General features: G+C 39.8%; 1 protein-coding gene across 5 annotated transcripts; it reads right to left on the reverse strand.

The window, feature by feature from the left end:
* Positions 1 to 973: 973 nt before the first annotated feature.
* Positions 974 to 17,678, reverse strand: SCML1 (Scm polycomb group protein like 1). Of its 5 annotated transcripts, none has more exons than XM_061136186.1 (9): positions 17,567 to 17,666; positions 13,118 to 13,191; positions 11,604 to 11,738; positions 10,442 to 10,522; positions 9,888 to 9,962; positions 6,644 to 6,754; positions 5,733 to 6,261; positions 3,936 to 4,087; positions 974 to 2,638 (listed from the first exon to the last, which is right to left on the reverse strand). In XM_061136186.1, exons 3-9 carry the CDS (start codon positions 11,631 to 11,633, stop codon positions 2,501 to 2,503), a joined length of 1,116 nt encoding a protein of 371 aa, XP_060992169.1. In that variant the 5' UTR covers positions 11,634 to 11,738; positions 13,118 to 13,191; positions 17,567 to 17,666; the 3' UTR covers positions 974 to 2,500. The 5 variants fall into 5 exon arrangements, with proteins under 5 accessions (XP_060992169.1, XP_060992166.1, XP_060992167.1 ...); XM_061136183.1 differs by having other exon boundaries at positions 9,888 to 9,965; XM_061136184.1 differs by lacking the exon at positions 13,118 to 13,191 and having other exon boundaries at positions 9,888 to 9,965; positions 17,567 to 17,678.
* Positions 17,679 to 18,518: the final 840 nt, after the last annotated feature.

The raw sequence follows: 18,518 nt of genomic DNA on the forward strand, positions 1-18,518 counted from the left end.
CCAAGTTTCTTTAGCGATTACATTATAGTCAGGTGTCCGTGCCTTTTAAAGTCTTTTGTTATTTATAGGCAGTTATTTTACTCTGATGCTTTTGCAAAAATGCTTCATTTTCAAGATGATATACATAGGAAGACCTTTTTGACAAATGTAGGTCTCTGATAAGTTTCAGATCATATAGCTGAACTGGGTAAGATAGTAAAAAATCCTAATGGAAAACTTGAGCCTTCAGAAAAAGTTAACAAATAGTTACTGTGTGAAGTGGTGAATATGGTTATAATTTTTATGGTTTTTGCCTATAATATTACTGGTTTTGATCTGTGTTTCCCAGATATAGGGACGCCCTTCCCCTCAAATTATTTGTGACTTAAAGCACTTTGGTAAACTACACCTGTGGGTAGGATTGAAACATTTTCCGTCTCTCTGCCTGGTCCCTCCAGACATTGGAAACTCGTGGGTGCTGAGCAGCTGTAGCAGGTGAATGGGATTCCTGCTGGCACGTGCAGGAATCACGTTTTAGGGATTCTGTAGAAGAGTGAAATCCACTGAAGCGCAGCCTGATGGCAAGCCTTTGGTATGTCTTTCCTGGCCTTGAGAGGCCTTTTGGGAGTTTGTTCTGAGATGAATCCTGAGGATTTCCACCACAGCCACTTTGGAGGAGCCTATGTGGTCAACTGATGAGTTGACCATTCCGTGAACAAATTTAGTCTTGATTTGACTATGTTTCATGAAGATGAGAGTAATTTTAGAGAGAAAAATTTGTTTCAGTGGATATGAAATTCTAGTCCTGGTACTTGAAGTCTGTATTTATGAAAGTTATTGTGTTAGCCATACTTTTGCCTTGATATTCAGGATGGAAAGAGAATTCTCTAGTGAGGCTGTCACAAAGCATAACGATTCATGACATGCATCACTGCTGGCTTTAACTCTTTAAGCAAGTAAAATCAAATCTGAGGCTTTGACATTAATGGCTGTAATTATTAAACTTTATTATATTTAAAAACTGTAAAACATAGTGCTTATACAAACGCCTGAGGACTGTTCAAGTGGGCACAGCATCTTCACATAAACAGTTTGAAAGAAGATGAAGTTGAAATCTGAATCTTCTAACACAAAAGCAATAATATAGATGAAAATGTCCTTTAAATCATATATGCCCAGTAAATAGTTATATTTGCTTATAAGGTACACTTGGTTTTCTAAAAAGATAATGTATATTCTTACCCCTGGTGAACATCTTATTGGCATTTATAACAAATGGCTAATAAAATCAGCACCATTTCTCATAACTTATTAACATTACACTGAATATTATACAACATATGATGTAATAAATAAAATAACAATGAATGTTTCACATGAAGGTTCTAATTTTTAAAGTAAAGTTCAAATCAGAATTAATGTACTTGTCTAAAGTTTATAAAGATAAATGGCTCAGAAAGGAAATTAACTAGAAACATTGCACAAGATAGAACTTCCCTGTACGGAAACCCTGAAGTGTGAGCTGAGAGGTACCAGTGATAGCAAACACTTTGCATGTGTTTTAAACAATTAAAAAACTCATTATATATAGAGATGGTCTTTAGCTCAGTGGAAGTGTAAAGTGCCATTTTAAATTAAAAAAGAATTTAATTCTGTGTATACTTCAGGTACAGAATAAAATATAAACACAAAACAGTATCCATATGAGGAATGAAGAGACAATAAAACACATCTTTAAAAAACTCAGACATAGGCATCTTCATGGAGAGATGTGAGCAATGAATGCCTAGTTAAATGTCCAAGTTTAGACAAAATATGGAAGTTGTAAAATAACATGTATTTAGTTGAAAAGAATATAGTCAGATTCAATCCAAACCACCCTTGTAGTGTAGTATCTCTTGCATGAAATGACTATGTGATAATTTTTTTAAAAACTGGTAAGAACGCCTCATGAAATCTTAAAAGGCTGCTTTTTTCCTTCTAGTAGGGACAGATAAAACATACAGTGAAATAATAACATAAAGGAAAATAATTTATGTGCCTATTCCCTTTTGGGAAACTGGTAGAATACAAACAGAACATTGCAGTAACAGACATAAAATATTTGAGAAAAACAGGATACCTATAGTTGCAACTTTAAATTTTCTTCTAAGGAAAATGTCATATGGATTTCTTTAGAAAGCTTGTCAGTGCCTGATATTTTGCCCTTTGGGACTTGACTGTTTTGGTTTTACATATAAACATTAACCAAAATCAAAAGGTATTTCTGTTTCCTGCATGAAGTATATCTGTAAACTATACAATGAAAATAATGAAAAGATAAGAACAAACAACCAGTTTGACTATGCTAGCACTAATACATTAAATGGCTTCTAAAGAAGTAGACTGGACTATCCCAGGTTCTGCTATTTTGGATACAGCATATCTTAAAGGAATCTTCTATGCAACAAAAACTTCTAAGGGCAGAGCAAAGACAGCATTGGTCTTCCCAGAATTAAGTCCAGTCTAACCTATACGTGCTTTATAAATTGTAGATGTATCTTCCTTCTTTAAGCCTTTCGACGTAGTGGCACACCTTCAAGGCTGTCCCCAGCTTAAGCCCCATGTACTTTATCATCATGTCACTCTTGAGCAGTAGCAGAGCTTTCCCATCAATGCCCTACAGAGCAAAGGAAATTAAAATAATTAATAAAGCATTCATATTGAATCAGAATAGTTTCTCCTTTCTATATAAGAACATGTAACACAATTAGAGAGCAGCTCATTCCAGCTATATATTCTCTGAATCTGCAACTGATTGATGGAAACTATCAAAAATCTAATTTGTACAGTGGAGCATCACTTAATCACTTGTAAATTTGCTTCAAATTTTAAGAAAAAGGAAATTTAATATCTTAAAAATGTCCTAAGCGTCAAGCTACCTATTTTTAAATACCTTATGTTAAACAAAATACTGCATAACTGTGACAAAGAGAGTAAAAACTTAATGAATCATAAAAATGAATTTCAGACGGTCATTGACTTTCTTAGAAGGGCTGGAACATGAGTATCTCAGCTATTAGTGTGCTATACAGTGCTGTCTTAACATTGGAAGGTAATCAGTTAGTTATCTGAAGCTAATTAGATGCTAAAAACTAATGACTGATTTTCTTACCATATTGAAAATGGTACATCAGATATGTGGGCACTAATTTTATTCATTAGGAAACTACAAAAATATTACTTGATAGTCACAAGCCATCCTCCTAGTGTAAAAAAGAATTAATTGGCCAAGTGATGCTGCTGAAGCATATTATTTGGTTTTTATGAGATCTAGTTTAAAAATAAAACTGCTGAATCATTTATCACTGGCTGAAGGGACCTGAAGTCCTTCACAGTACTGCTTTTGTCAGGTACCTTCTATACATTTTCTAGTAAGTAAAAGTAGAAATTAAAGAAATTAGAACTTAAAAAATTTAGCCCATGATGTTACTTTGTAAATGGCATGAGAGTATCAGCATCCCAAATCGTCAGTAATCATGTAAGGTCAACAGAACAGAGCCAAATGGAATCAGTTACTGGGTTCATTGGGAATCATAACAAGGAGGACAATGTATTACAACAGTGGTCACTCCCTCCTACTCACAATCCCAGGGCCAAGCAGGGAGCAGGTGGGGAGGAGGATCTTTGTAGGTGGTCTTACAAAGAAGACACCTGAGAGTGGCCATGCTGAATCATCTTCTCTTGAGAACTTGAAGACGTGTAGTATGTTAGGTACTTGGGTAACCATTTAAGCACAAATCCACCCTCTACCCTTTAAGGATCTGACTTTGGGCAAAGTGAACTCTCTCAAATATGGAAAAATCAGTTGATAGGGTTCCCCCACCATCTATACTAAACAGTAACCAACTGAAGGGTCTGCAAAGAGATAATTCAAAGTCATTAAGGCAGAAAAACCAGATCAAAAGATACATTACATGTTTCCTGAAGAGGTCAACCAGGGGATCGAGTATCAGAGGATCTACATCTTGCAGAAACGTGATCACTTCATCCACGGACCAGGTTGAGGGGTCCTCAGGGAAGTTTTCTCTGAAGAAATCCGGGCGATTTCTAACTGGTGAAGTTGGAGCTTCAAAGAGGGGAAAAAGACAAATCATACTTGACCTGATATTATCCTGAAAGAAGAGATGTTAAGTAGGGAGTAATTGTATCATTCCTGGAACATTCTGTGAAGTACCCCAGCATGGACCCAGAACTTCAAGGTAAAATGTAATGAAAGACTAAAGATGACCTTAGGCTAGCGACCCAAGAATGTCCCATGTGAGTGAGTAAGTGAAGTTGCTTAGTTGTGTCCGACTCTTTGCGACCCCATGGACTAGAGCCTACCATGCTCCTCCATCCATAGGATTCTCCAGGCAGGAGTACCAGAGTGGGTTGCTGTCCCACATGACCTCCCCCAAACAACAAAAGCAACTTCAGAAGGTACCTTAGAGTTTCAAAGATCATAAAACAGACTGAGCAACCCAAGGCCTCTTTGGCCACAGGCAAATATAGCAAGAAGACCTGTAACTTAGGTTGAATTAAGTTAATCTAAGCCAAGCTACTGCTCTCTTCCTTTAAGAATTTCAATGAATTTCTCTCAATTTCTGTCCTCTTGGTCTCTCCAGATGAGGTTTATTTTACTAGCTAATTTCAGTGGGAAATTTCCAGAATTTATAGTTCTAAAGTTGCTTAAATTTATTCATTTTAATTAATGAATTTCAATAACTTCCATTATCTTTGAGAACCACATGAGTTCTCTTACCAACCCTCTACCATGGCTTTAAAATTCCCGTCTCTCAAGGCTTAAATGCTTATCTGAATTTTGCAGAAAACAAGATTATTTTGTGCTTAGCTAGGTCAAAAGTAACTTTAACATTACACTGAATATCTCTTTCAAGTTTCATTGCATAGTAATAGATATTTGGTTGGAGGTTTATATTTAAAAAGTAACTGAGACATGAAATAATGTAAGTGCTCATACCTCAAGAAGTTTTAGCTATGCTATAAAATAAAAGTGAGAGTGTTAGTTGCTCAGTCATGTGCAACTCTTTGTGACCTCACAGACTGTGACCCACCAGGCTCCTCTGTCCATGGGATTCTCCAGGCAAGAATACTCGAGTGGATTGCCATTCCCTTCTCCAGGGCAGCTTCCCGACCCAGGGATGCAACCCCGGTCTCTTGCATTGCAGGCAGACTCTTTACTGCCTGTGCCACCAGGGAAGCCCATGCCATAAACTAAGTTGTACTCAAATTTCTTTGTGTCCAGACAAGTACTCAGTTATTCAACCAGAGTGCTCGACTCCTTAAAGTTAGTGTGTTGTAATGGAAGTGGGTTTTGTAATTCGCTAGGAAGATTTATTTCTCTAACCAAAGATGTCAACACAAGTTTGACCTCTGTGTGAATTAACCTAAAGTGTGCCTTTCCTTTTCTGTCATCTGGGCTCTAGCCATTTTAGGAACATGTGATTGTTTACACAGGGAAAGGGTAAAGAAAAACAAGATGAAAAAACTCACAGTGTGATCATTATGAGTATTAGTGTAGAGGCACTGTCAGTTGACTGGCATAGTGCGGGCACATTAGAGACACTCAAGAAGTGTTAGTCATCGCTAAGAGTATCACCCCAAACTAGTACTCAAGATGAGAAACAAACAGCTTCCACAAACTTGCATCCAAGTGCTGAGGACTATAGGGTAAATAATGCTACCTGTAACAGGTGTCAGTTCATACTCACCATAAGTGTTCGGCGTGTAGGGAGGTGAGCTATTACGCCTGGAGGGCTGGGTATCAAATAAAGGTGGATAGGTCACAACATCAGGGGTAGGTATTGGTTCAGGTTCCATCTGGGTCAGTATGGATGCAGTTGGAATTACAGTGGCCTGGTTCGGTGTGAAGAAATTGGTGGTGCTGTGGGCCCGTGGGCTGTCGTAGTAAGAAGGGACCTGCCTGGATTCCTCCTGCGTGTATTCGTATGGCTCATAGGGTTGTGTGAAGATGGCAGGGATCCCTGGGCTCGGGTTGCGATCTGGCTCCTGATCCTGGATGAATGACTCCTGCTCCCGCTCTGGGGACTTCTGGGACTCGATAGGTATTCCCGAAGTGTTGCTCTGGGAATCATTATCCTGCCTGCTTACTGGTATAGTGGGGCTATAACTTTCAGTGAGAGATAATGAAGAGGTAAGGTCCCTTCTCTTCCTTTTCAGGCATTTGCTCTTTCTAGAATGCTGGCAATTATACTTTTTATATCTATGTCCATGTAGTTTCTGAAATGACACAAACCCAGCACAAATTAACTGTGAGTAAAAGGAAAAAGACATATATAGTAAATACATTGATAGTTATTTTCTATGGAAGATTGCTTTACATTATTAAAGATAAGTGCTCTATTTCTCTTCACCCCTACATTTGAATCACATTTTATATATTATGGTTACAAATATAAAAATACCCATTGTCATACATATCTCAAACCTAAACATCAGCATTTTTCCAGCAGAGGTTTAGTCTCCCATCTGCTGCTATAGCAAGTACAGATCAGCCTTATTCCTCTTTAAGAGTTATTAGTTCTCTCTCACTTCTAATTGACATCTTTAGAACCCAGAGGTTTATTTATTATAGCTGTGAAAATATTTTTGTAACACTTACACGGCTTTGCCACATTGACTTCATACGGCAACGGTAACGGTGAATTTTTGAAACCTTTCCATGAATAATATCAAACTTCTTATCCAGGTCTTGAATAGCATCATAGATGGCCTATTATAGTACAAACTGTTACTAATTTCTACTTCAAAAGAAAAGTAACATAAAAAATACCATTAAGCCAACCTTTGACTGCCAGAAACAAAGAAAGTTCTCAAGCCATCAGAAATTTCTTATTTCCCACTTAATGCCTGGTTGTTAGTGATCCAGGGCCGAGCTGGCTGAGATTAAAGTGCCCCAACCTCCTACTCAACTCCTCCATATCATACAGGCATTTGAAGAAGCTTTAATACTGGAAAGTAAATGTTCCACAATTCCTATAAGCCGTCACATTTATGCTGGAGTCATTTTACATCAAGGAAGGTGATAGTTTAGGAAAGAAAATTTAAAATCTGCTAAAAGGCAAAAGAGCCTCTTCCCATAATGATGGTATAAACTAATAGGCAGTGAAGGGTCCACTCTGGAAGGAACAGTGAACCAAATACAACAGATGTGACCTTTGGCATCAGCATGTTTTATTTATTTATTTTTGGCCATGTGGCATGTGAGATCCTAGTTCCCTGGCCAGGGATTGAACACTGCACTGGAAGTGTAGAATCAACCACTGAACCCCCAGGGAAGTCCCCAGATTAAAGTCATGCAATTAACAATTAACTTTATAAAACATTCGAGTACACAGCCCCTGTATGCCAATCGGGTATGTGATTGATAAAACCTGAGAATTCTTGAAATACATAGAAATTTCATTTTGGCAAAAATACACTTAAATAAAAAGGCCAGAACCATTACATCATTCATTCAACTAAACATTTATTGAGAGCTTACCACCTGCCAGACTGCTTTGCTAGATGCTGGGAATGTGGACATTAAAAAAAAAAAAAAAAAAGAACAGAACCAGCTCCTGCCCTAAGGAACTCCCATTTTAGCTGGAGAGAGACAAGTAAAGAGACAAGGTAAATAGAGTGATTAGCAGCGAGGGGCAATTGATTTCAGTGTCAGAGGCAACAGCACCATCTACTAGCTTGTTGGAAATGCTACATCTCCCACCCCAGATCTACTGAATTGGGAGGTCTGAGAGCGAGAGCAGCGACCTGTTTTCACAAGCCCTCTAGGTGATTCTGACATGATCAAGTGTGAGACCTGCTGGCTCTCAGCACAGGCTTGAGGGGAACACAGTGGGGTTCAAGTTACTTCTCTGCTATTCAATTTCCTTATTAATAGAATCAGGATGAAAATATCTCTTAGTTCTCTTAAGGACAAAGCAATGTGCTATAGTATCACTACTAACATAATAATAATACTGCACAATGGCTAGTCCAGTAGTGTTCAAGTGTTATTAATATTATGGCCATAATACAGATAAGAATAAGAAGCTAAGTGTGCACAGAAGGGCAAGACCTAATCTAGGTGGGCAGTCGTGGGTGTTATCTGTGTTAAGAGTGAAAAGATGAGAAAGTGTCCACCAGGTAGAAATGCATGCAAGAGTATACAGGGCAGAAGGAAGAGTATATTAAAAAATACCCAACAAATTAGGAGCATGACATTAACTGATATTAACTACTATACATAAAATAGATAAGAAACAAGGATTTACTGTAGAGCACAGGGAATTACACCCCAAATTTATGCTCTACACCTGGAACTAACACAATATTATAAATCAGCTCTACTTCAATAGAAAACAACCCCCCAAATACCCAAACAGGAAGTCAAATGTTTACAGAGTGAACATAAATGACATTCAAAGTGCTGGGTTATGAAGGGAAGGAGAGAGGGATAGGAGGCCAAAAGCAGTGATTTTAATAAATAACAGTGGGAGAATGAGTATGCTGAGAGAGACAGAGGCTGAAGATCCAGGAGAGAGGGAGGTGATGGAAGAATGGAGGTGTCTGAACACAGGGAAAGAGGATCGGATCAGATGCAGAAACCAGAGGAGGTGTTAGTGTTAGCCTTACAGGGGGAACCCTTTTCCCACTCCAGCGGTCAGGAAGGAGGTTGGCAGAGATGGAACTAGGCAGGTTTGTGGGCTGTGAGAAGAATCGGGACTTTGGGGGGATTTCTGCTCCACGCTTCCCCATTTTCTCCATGAAATAAGCGAGAAGGATTGAGGTTGTCTGAGGGTCACCAGTCCCCAGCAGAGGTCCTCCCCTCTGCTTCCCAGCCTGGCTGGACAGGGCTGGGGTTTTACTAAAGGGGACGCTGGGAAGGATAAAAAAGAACAGGTGGAAGTGCTGCCCCATGTGGCCTAGACTGGGAAGGGAAGGTGCCGAAGACAGGAGGGAGCCGGCACAAGAGGAGAAATGGAGAGGATCCCCCACGGCCCACTGCAGGGCTGTGACTCTGAAACCTGGGTGTGTCTTATGGGAGATGCTCCATCCCACCACATCTTGCATAATCGTTCAGAAGGTCCTGGCAGAGCTGTGTCAACCTCATTCATCAACCTCGTGGATGCTGATGTAAAGCAGGCTGAGCTGCTGCTGCTAAAAATCAGAACTCCCTACTTGGCCCCCACCTTCCCGCTCTCTGTACATCCTTCCCCAGAAGACACCACAAGTCCCCTTTAAGTGTTCCACTGTTCTCATGATAAAGGCATGATAAAGACTCTCATAGACACTTCTTACTTTTCAAAGTATGTTAGTTCATTGTATCACAGAAATTTTATATGTTAAGAAACATTTACTTCTTATAAATGTTCATTATTGCTAGGGTATGCAGCTCACAAAATCCTTGATAGTTAGCTACCTCTACCAGTCTCCACCAACATGTCAATTTTTAAAAAAAATCCCCTCAAAACTATGTAAGATAAACTCATTAATAAACAGTGGGCTGTCATTTCATTTCAATTGAAATATCCTGACATACATTTAGGTACATACTAAATTTTATCTATATCAGCCAACTTCCTTTAAAGAATTTGTAGGGGAAATTAATTCAGTATCGAACAGTTTAGATGAAAGAGCTATAACTACACTTGATCAATTAAGGGTTTTTACAAAAGGCTATAAAAACTACACACTGCTATTTTGAAACTTTCACCGAAGAAAACTGTTAAAAGAGCATAATGAGAGTGATAATCATAAATAATTCAAAACAGCATACTTTCAATTATATACTGTATATGAGATAAAGAGAATTTTAGTTTAGTATTTTAGAAAACTGCATTTGAGACAGACAGAACTTTTTGTACCTGGCAATGAATAAAGATATCCTGAATTGTTCCTTGTTCTTCTTCATTGTAAGATGTCTCAGATGCAGCAGTTTCCTGCTAATAGTTTAAAAATTGAACAGTTAATAATTCTGTGAAATTCAGACTGAACAATGAGAGGAAAGAATAATATTAACTTATTATTTTAAACCAACTTTACAAAGAGTTTCAGAGGTCTTAATCTAAACCAGAGACAAAAAAAAAACCAAAAAAAAAACCATGTTAATATGAGAATGAAAATACCCACTGCTGATTAAGAGAGGGAGTATGGAAAGAATTCATAATGTCGCAGGGACTTAGGTTTAGAGTTTTACACTGAAAAATAAGTAAAAACTGCTCTGACTTTCCTACAAGGAAAAAAGGAAGTGAAATGATTTTGCTCACTGTTTAATGAAAGGAAGTGGACAAATTTGAGAGAGACTAGTATTTTTTGAGTGAGTGTAGAGGAAATCTATAGTTTATGAAGAATTGAAATCTTTTCCTTTAAAGTGGTTAAATGTTAATGTATTTGGCAAATGGCAATTAACATTACTTACATTACTGAAATATGCAGTATTTGGTTCATATGCATAAAGAACAATGTTATCATCATCATAAGCAGGGATTCGTGTTCTTATCTAAGGAAGATTTATTAACAAATTAAAAGGAATGATGATAGAACTTTAAGAAAAATTGAGGACTTACTTCACTTCCAAGAGGCTCCAAAAGTCAACTGGTGATATCAAAGGACCTTTGTCTATTTTCAATACTATGACTACAGGAAAAGATGCACTTTCAAAACTTCACATTATCACAACCACACATAAGACATCATTTTCCTCCTGTGTACCTTAAGGTAGAAAGTCTATTCTTCTAGTAATTTGGCACCAGAACTGCTATAAAATAAGCGTTTTCTAAAAGCAACTACAAAGAATCCTCTTCATGACTTTTGATTTTTTAAAATAATCCAACAGTGCCACTCTGTGGACAAAATAGGAAACACTTGAGCATATATTTCTTATTATTTTCTTCCCCTGCACTGCGAGGCTTGTGGGATCTTAGTTCCCAGACCAGAGATTGAATGTGGACTCTCGGCTATGAGTGAGATCTCAAGAGTCCTAACCACTGGACTGCCAGGGAATTCCCCACACCTATTCTTCTTGAGAAGTTAATCTCTAAATCACCTAAAACATTTTGGGGAGAAGGAGATAGGGCATAAATAAGTAAATAGATAAGTAAACAACCATGATATTCTAAGAGTGTATTCTAAGAATGGATTATGAGCTACAGGAATCATTTTAACCATTTAAAAGTACATATGTCTGTTTCAAAAGCCATAAGCAAGATAATGTGGGGTTGGGTTATAGATTAGTACTTAACTATATATATATATATAGATATAGATAGATAGATAGATAGATAGATAGATAGACAGACAGACCCCATGTTACCTTTGTATACAGGGCCTTATACTTTTCAAAATGATTTCATATAATTATGTTAAAAGAGTCAGAAAAAATGAATCTTGGTAGATAGTTAAAATTTTAAAACTTGTACACATATGCTCATCATTTAAATACTTTAAACATCACTGTCTGGAACTCATGAACTGTACATTTACAATCTCTGCACTTTACTGTATGAAATTAAACTCAATTTGGAAAAGAAACAGAACACAATAAAACGAACAAAAGCAGATTTTCAACTTGAAATACAAACCACATCAACTTCACTAGATCCGCTTGACATCTTTTTTGTGCAACCAGAGCAACTCCACTTCCTAATTATTTTTAAACTTGCTGGAGGATTTATTTGTGAAAATGCTTGAACGTCTAGGACTGGTAAAGCTTACTCCTGAAAAGCAATGCATAAAAAAGTTACTTCACACACTTATTGCCTTAGCAAACTTAACATAGGTATATTCTCAGAATGCCAACTCAAGTTGAATTGGAGTCCTGGTTGAATTTTAGAGAGCAACAAAATGAGAATTCTTTCATTAGTGATTTAGGATAAACTTAAAAATTGAAGGGCTTTACTGTTCACATGTAGGAATAAGAATCCAGATCAAACACAGTTCCAAATTGTAAAGTGAATGCTTTACAACCTAAAGGCTACAGAGTAAGTGCTGGAAACAAATGAACAACAGAGTATGAGTTCTAACTGTTTTTGTCAAGGAGTTCAGAGGCTTTTTACTCAGGGAGGCTGCAGGCCTCCAAATTTAAGTCAGGAGAGTCCAGCTTGGGCCTCCACCAAGGTGTGGCCTGGGCAGACCACTAAAGATCCTCCCCTGCCAGGTGAAAAGTGGGCAAAATTACATCTAAGGTCATTTCAGCGCTAAGATTATGATTGCTTCCGTAGTTAAATTTTGTGTAAAACCTAAATAACTGCATGTGAAAAATAGGTCAACATCTCTTCTAGAATTATGTAGGCTCAGTTATGGTTGAGTCATTCTTCTTAGCAATCAGAAAAGGATATTGAGTATAATGCTATCATATCATATTTTGTAGCAGATTTGAACACTGGGAGGGGTGTTCATAAGAGAGCTAATGCCCTTTTATCGATCCTGAGCAGTAATGAGAGGCAGAATGAAGGGAAAAGTAACTCGCCAGTTAGATTGTTTTTGTTTAGTTGCTAAGTCACATCCTACTTTTTTGCGATCCCATGGACAGAGGAGCCTGCCAGGGTAAGAATACTGGAGTGGGTTGCCATTTCCTTCTCCAGGGGATCTTCCTGACCCGGGGATCAAACCTGTGTCTTCTACTTGGCAGGCACATTCTTTATCACTGAGGCACCTGGGAAGCCCCCTCAAGTTAGATAAATGCAGTCTACTAATGTAAAATAAATTCAGGTTATTAGATACCTTCAGTTTGAGCTGTAACTTCAACCAAATTTTACTTTTTTTAGACTATTTTTTCTGATTATACAACTAATACAAGTCATGAATACTTGAACTGGGGTTTCATACAAAGGAAGACTACACAGCACTGAGAATAAACCAACTCTCACAGCAGTGAGAATAAACCAACTATTGATACACACAACAAGGATAAATCTCAGAAATCTCACAACCGCCATGATGAGTAAAACCCAGATGCAGAAAAGAATACAATGTACGAGTTCAAAAAGAGACAAAAGGAAAAGATGTCTTTCTAAATCAGTACCTTTAGATATACCATAGTCACTTCAACAATGTCTCAATTCCCCATCTTGCAAATAGGCTATGATTTATTTACCTAGTTCCAAGTCACAGATATTCAAAAATCACTCCCCAAGTCTTGCTCTTAAAAAAGACACTGCAGAGCAGGATCTGCTCAAACGCACAAAGAATGAGAATAGTGAGTTAAAGTTTCCACTCTAGGACAGCAGTCCCCAACCTTTTTGGCAGCAGGGAGGGGTTTTGTGGGAGACACATTTTCCATGGACTGGGGTGGGGGGATGTAAGTGATGGGAGCAACTGTAAATACAGATGAAGCTTTGCTCCCTAGCCTGCTGCTCACCACCTCCATGCAGCCATGCCATAGGCCACAGACCAGCACCAGTCTGTAGCCCAGGGATTGGGGACCCCAGCTCTAGGGAGTATTTCAACAACTTTGTTTTATAGATTTAAATATATAATTTTTCATTAAATACAGTTTCACTATAGGACATTTGGACTATGCCACAAGGTACAGATAATACCATCTAACAGATTTTACTGCTTATTCTGTGCCAGGCAATGTTCTAAGCACTTGATGTGTGTTAATTCATTTAGTATTCCTGACAACCCCACAGGGCAGGCTCTATTATCATCCCCATTTTCCTTAAGAGAAAACTGAGGCAAAGAAAATTTAATAATTTACCCAGGTCTCATAGTTAGTACATGGTGCAGTCTGGCTTCAGTCTAGGTGCTTTACTTTTTCATTAAAATCACCTGGAATCCCTTCTCAGCCAAGAACAAAATAAAATCCCAAACTCCTACCCTGGCCTACAAGGTCTTTCCAGTCAGGTCTCTCCACACTGCTCAGACGTCACCTCTTATCACTTGTCCCCTTGCTCTAAAACTAAGATACTTAAAATCTGACCTTTTATAAACAGTGTTTGCCAACCACTGTTAGAGGCTCTAACAGTCAGACAGTCCCTCACCCCCCCGGCTTAATTACAATGCTGCTAAAACTCTGCTGTAAACACAGAGGCGGCGTACATGGAGTCACCCAGTAGACACCCACCCAGCACCTCTGTCTCTGTAGGACACGGACGAATCAGTGCTGACCTGGCATTCTCTGAACCTCTGCACTTGCCATGCCCTCTGCCCCCGATACCCTGCACTCCACGAGACCACTCCACAGAGGAGAACCACCTCAAAACTTCAGGGCTTCCTTCAACTTCCAAGCTCCACAAAGCAAGGGTGCAATGTCACACCATCTGAAAGTAAAACTGCTTTCCCAGAAGTACCAGAACACTCACACTGCAACACTTTTAAAGCAGTTGTCACATGCTGGCTAGTTACAGGAGAGGCGACATCAAATAGCATTAAGACCTTAGAGTTTGGACCAGAATACAGGGTGTGGGTCCCAGCTCCTCCACTTACTAGCTGTGTGACTCTGGACAACTTACTTCTCTGTGCTAAAAAAAGAAACTGTAAAAATGGGGATAATAGCACAAACCATGGAATTATGAGGATGATGTGAATTAATATATGTCAAGTGCTTAGAACAATGACTGGCATAGCAAAGCTACCTTATTATTATTTAGGTAGTCATGACACCCTCTCAAAGAATCAACTTGTCATGGAGCACATGGACAACAAATCCTCAGGATCACGTATGCTTAGTCACTCAGTTGTGTCCCACTCCTTGTATAACCCCATGGACTGAAGCCCTCAGGCTTCTCTGTCCATGGGATTCTCCAGACAAGAATACTGGAGTGGGTTGCCATTTCCTCCTCCAGGGGATCTTCCCAACCCTGGGATGGAACCCTGGTCTCCCTCATTGCAAGTGGATTCTTTACCATCTGAGCCACTGGGGAAGCCTACATAGATGCTATAATTTAAAAGAATGTATACCATCTACAATAAGTACATAGGATAGATATTAGAAGAATTAAAAAGCAATATTGCTGTATATTTTAGTATAAACTAAAAAAATTTAAGTCTTTTTTTTTCTCCTTTTACAGAGAGATTTTCCTTTCACTAGGAGCAACAGCAAAAATGTACCTTGAAAAGGATACATTTCAAATATAAAAATGTTCTACATTATTTTATGTCAGCTTTTCCTTTGATAGCTACAATCTGATGAAAACATAATTTTGCAACATTCAAGTAATCTTTGAAACAGTTTTATTACATCAATAAATGTTTCAAGGTTTTCAGAAATCAACCCAACAATAAAGAACTGTAACTTCTATGAGATCCTTTTGGTAATTGGAACACCACCAAAAAAACAATTGTCAAGGATTTCTTTTTTGCTTCACATATTTTTTTTTTTTGCTCAGGATCATAACATGTAATTATCACTTATGTTGCACCATGCACTACAGGTATAGCAACCATTTCCCCTAAATGAATTTTAACTAGCAAGCCACTGTGCAAAGAACTGGACTTTAAGAAATACATGAATCTGAATCCAAACTGCAAAATTTGCTATTTTGCTTAGGCAGGGATTTAACCCCTCTGTGCCTCAATTCCTTAACCTGTAAAGCTGGAATAATAGCTACTTCATAGAGTTGTGAAAGACCAAATTACATTTAAGAACTCAGCATCATGTCTGGTTCACAGCAGGCCAAGTCTAAGTTTTAGTTCCCCTTCTCTCCTTTCCACAAGGTAAGTAAAGGTTTTGCAACATTTTCTTATAGCCCAACTATGACTAGATTATGCAAAATTAATATAATTTGTTAAATTCAAAATCTTGTAAAATCAGGTTACTTACAGAGAAGTGCACTTACATTTTACACTAGGAAGTCTAATCTCTTAAAACATTAAGAAAAACCATCCGGTTTTCAAACAGACACAGTTTAGACATTAAAAACACTGCAAAGGGGACTTCCCTGGTGGCTCAGTAGTGAAGAAACCACCTGACAATGCAGGAGACAGGGGTTTGATTCCCACTCTGGGAAGATCCCACATGCCAGGGAGCAACTAAGCCCCCGGGCCACAAGTATTGAGCCTGTGCAACCACAGGAGCCACAACTACTGAGCTCAGCTGCAGCAACTACTGAAGCCTGCACACCTAGAGCCTGAGCTCCACAACAAGCGAAGTCACCACAATGAGAAGCCCGTGCACCACAACTAGAAAGTAGCCCCCAGTGGCTGCAACTAGAGAAAAGCTGGCGCAGCAAGCAAGCCCCACCACAGCCCCCCAAAATACATTACAATTTTTAAAAATTAAAAAAGACACTGCAAAGACATTTTCTCAAAAGTCACTTGAGGATTCTGCTCTTTAGCTCTCCCTTGCCATCAACTCATCAACTTATCCAAAAACCACTGCAAGAAATATTTGGCAAGACAGGGCAGATTACAATCGCCAGACCACACCAAAATTTTTTTAAACAAGTCTGTGTCAATGCACTGATCACTTTCTAAAAGTCCTGTCAGGACTCTGAAAAGCAGCCTTTCTGCCGTCAGTATCAAACTTTAGAGGCTATAAAGTCAGCTGACAGGGAATCAAGCCCATGCACTGTTCTTTATACAATACTATGCATAAAAGTTTTGCTTGTAAAATCACTATGCATAAACATTAAACCAGTTTAAAACGCTAGAGCAGTACCACTTCAGGGAGAGCCAGGTAAACGGAGGGAAGCGATCCCCAACAGATGAAGTTACCAAACGACCGTGCTCAAACCACATCTTTACTTTGTTTCGCCTGAAAGCCACTCAATCGTGTCTGACTCTTTGTGACTCCATTGACTATATAGTCCATGGAATTCTCCAGGCCAGAATACTGGAGTGGGTAGCCCATTCCCTTCGCCAGGGATCGAACCCAGGTCTCCCGCATTGTGGGTGGATTCTTTACCAGCTGAGCCACCAGGGAAGCCCAAGAATACTGGAGTGGGTAGCCTATCCCTTCTCCAGCGGATCTTCCCGACCCAGGAATTGAACCGGGGTCTCCAGCACTGCAGGTGGATTCTTTACCAACTGAGCTACTGGGAAGCCCCGGTTTCGCCTCGTGTACGTCTTTAGAACACCAACAGCTTAGCTGCACTGTGTTTGACTAATGCCGGTTACAATCAGATGTCTCAAAATAAAAGTTTACATCTCAAAAGGTGTTACAGCAAAAGTTGCTAGTTAATAGGATTTTGAGTTTGAAGAATCTAAATAAAGCGTGAGAGCCTCGGTCGTTCGTCCCCCTCGGCCCCCTCCCATACCAAGGAAGAGAAAGGATGGAAAAGGATCAACTGTTTTCAATCAGCACCCGGTACCCACTAAGAGGCCAAATCTCAAGTGCCTATGCACTGGCATTCCAGGAGCAGCAGTGGGAACCACCTTGACAAAGCACCCCGAACCATCCCAAACCAACCCACCAGCGGAGCCAGAAAAGACTGGCTCTTTCTGAAACGGCAAATCCTTTCTCTTCCCTTAAGTAAATCCTCCTCCCCCTGCCACCTCGCTCCGGAGCCCTCCAAGCCATTAAAATCAAACCTCTTTTCAATTGCTTCTAGCGCACACTGAAAAGAAGTTCAAGGGAAGGAAAAAGTGCCACTTGACAGACCTTTTCTGGTCCGGGAATCCGCGAAATCAGCCTCGGAAGGGGGCGGGAACCGGTTAGCCGTGGCCGTATCCCCAGCAGAAACTGAAAAAGACGGTTAGGTTTTACCGGTGGCGGGTAAACGGTCCTCGCACCGGAAGTAGGGCTCGTCCATGCACACCGCTGACCAATCAGCGGCCGCTACAAGACACGCCTCCCAATCCAGTGGCTATCAGCCACCCAATCAGAGTGGCTATCAGCCAACCAATCAGGGGACCCCTGAGCTGTCGCTGGGGGATGGGCACAGTGCAGCCGCACTGGACCTCCGGTTTCTTTGCGGAGGCTGGTGGGATGCTAACTGCGCTCGACTGAAAACACTGGCCTCTAAAGCTTAGAGGGGTTTTGGCAGCTGCTCTAACGCGCCTGCGCGGGCTACTTCCTGCGACAGTGCGGATTTGAGGCTTAGTGTGCCGCTTCACCACCTGTTGGCTAGTTCTTTGAAGCTTTTTAAAATATATATATGTATATATATGTAATATATATACATATATATATATATATAATTCCCCCTTCTGCCCCCTCCCCCGCAGCCCCTCTGTGATGCACCACAGGCGTTGACTTTGACTCAATCCTAGGTGTACAGGGCAGTGCTGGAATTTGAAGCGGGAGGGAGCGGAGGCTTTAGCAATTGTGGTTTGGTACAAATGGGGAGTTCAGTGGCTCAGTCGTGTCTGACTCTCTGCCACCCCATGGACTGCAGCACGCCAGGCTTCCCTGTCCATCACCAACTCCCTGCGTCTACTCAAACTCATGTCCATCGAGTCGTTGATGCCATCCAACCATCTCATCCTCTGTCGTCCCCTTCTTCATATGGGGGAAGTTATTTCAAAAAGTTCTCTCTCCACGGGGCGAGGTAAAACAGACCTTGGAGCCAGATTTGTTGGGTTTGTACCCTAGCCCCAACATTTAAGCGCTC

This window comes from Dama dama, chromosome X, assembly GCF_033118175.1.
Source record: "Dama dama isolate Ldn47 chromosome X, ASM3311817v1, whole genome shotgun sequence".
Classification (NCBI taxonomy): Eukaryota; Metazoa; Chordata; class Mammalia; order Artiodactyla; family Cervidae; genus Dama; species Dama dama.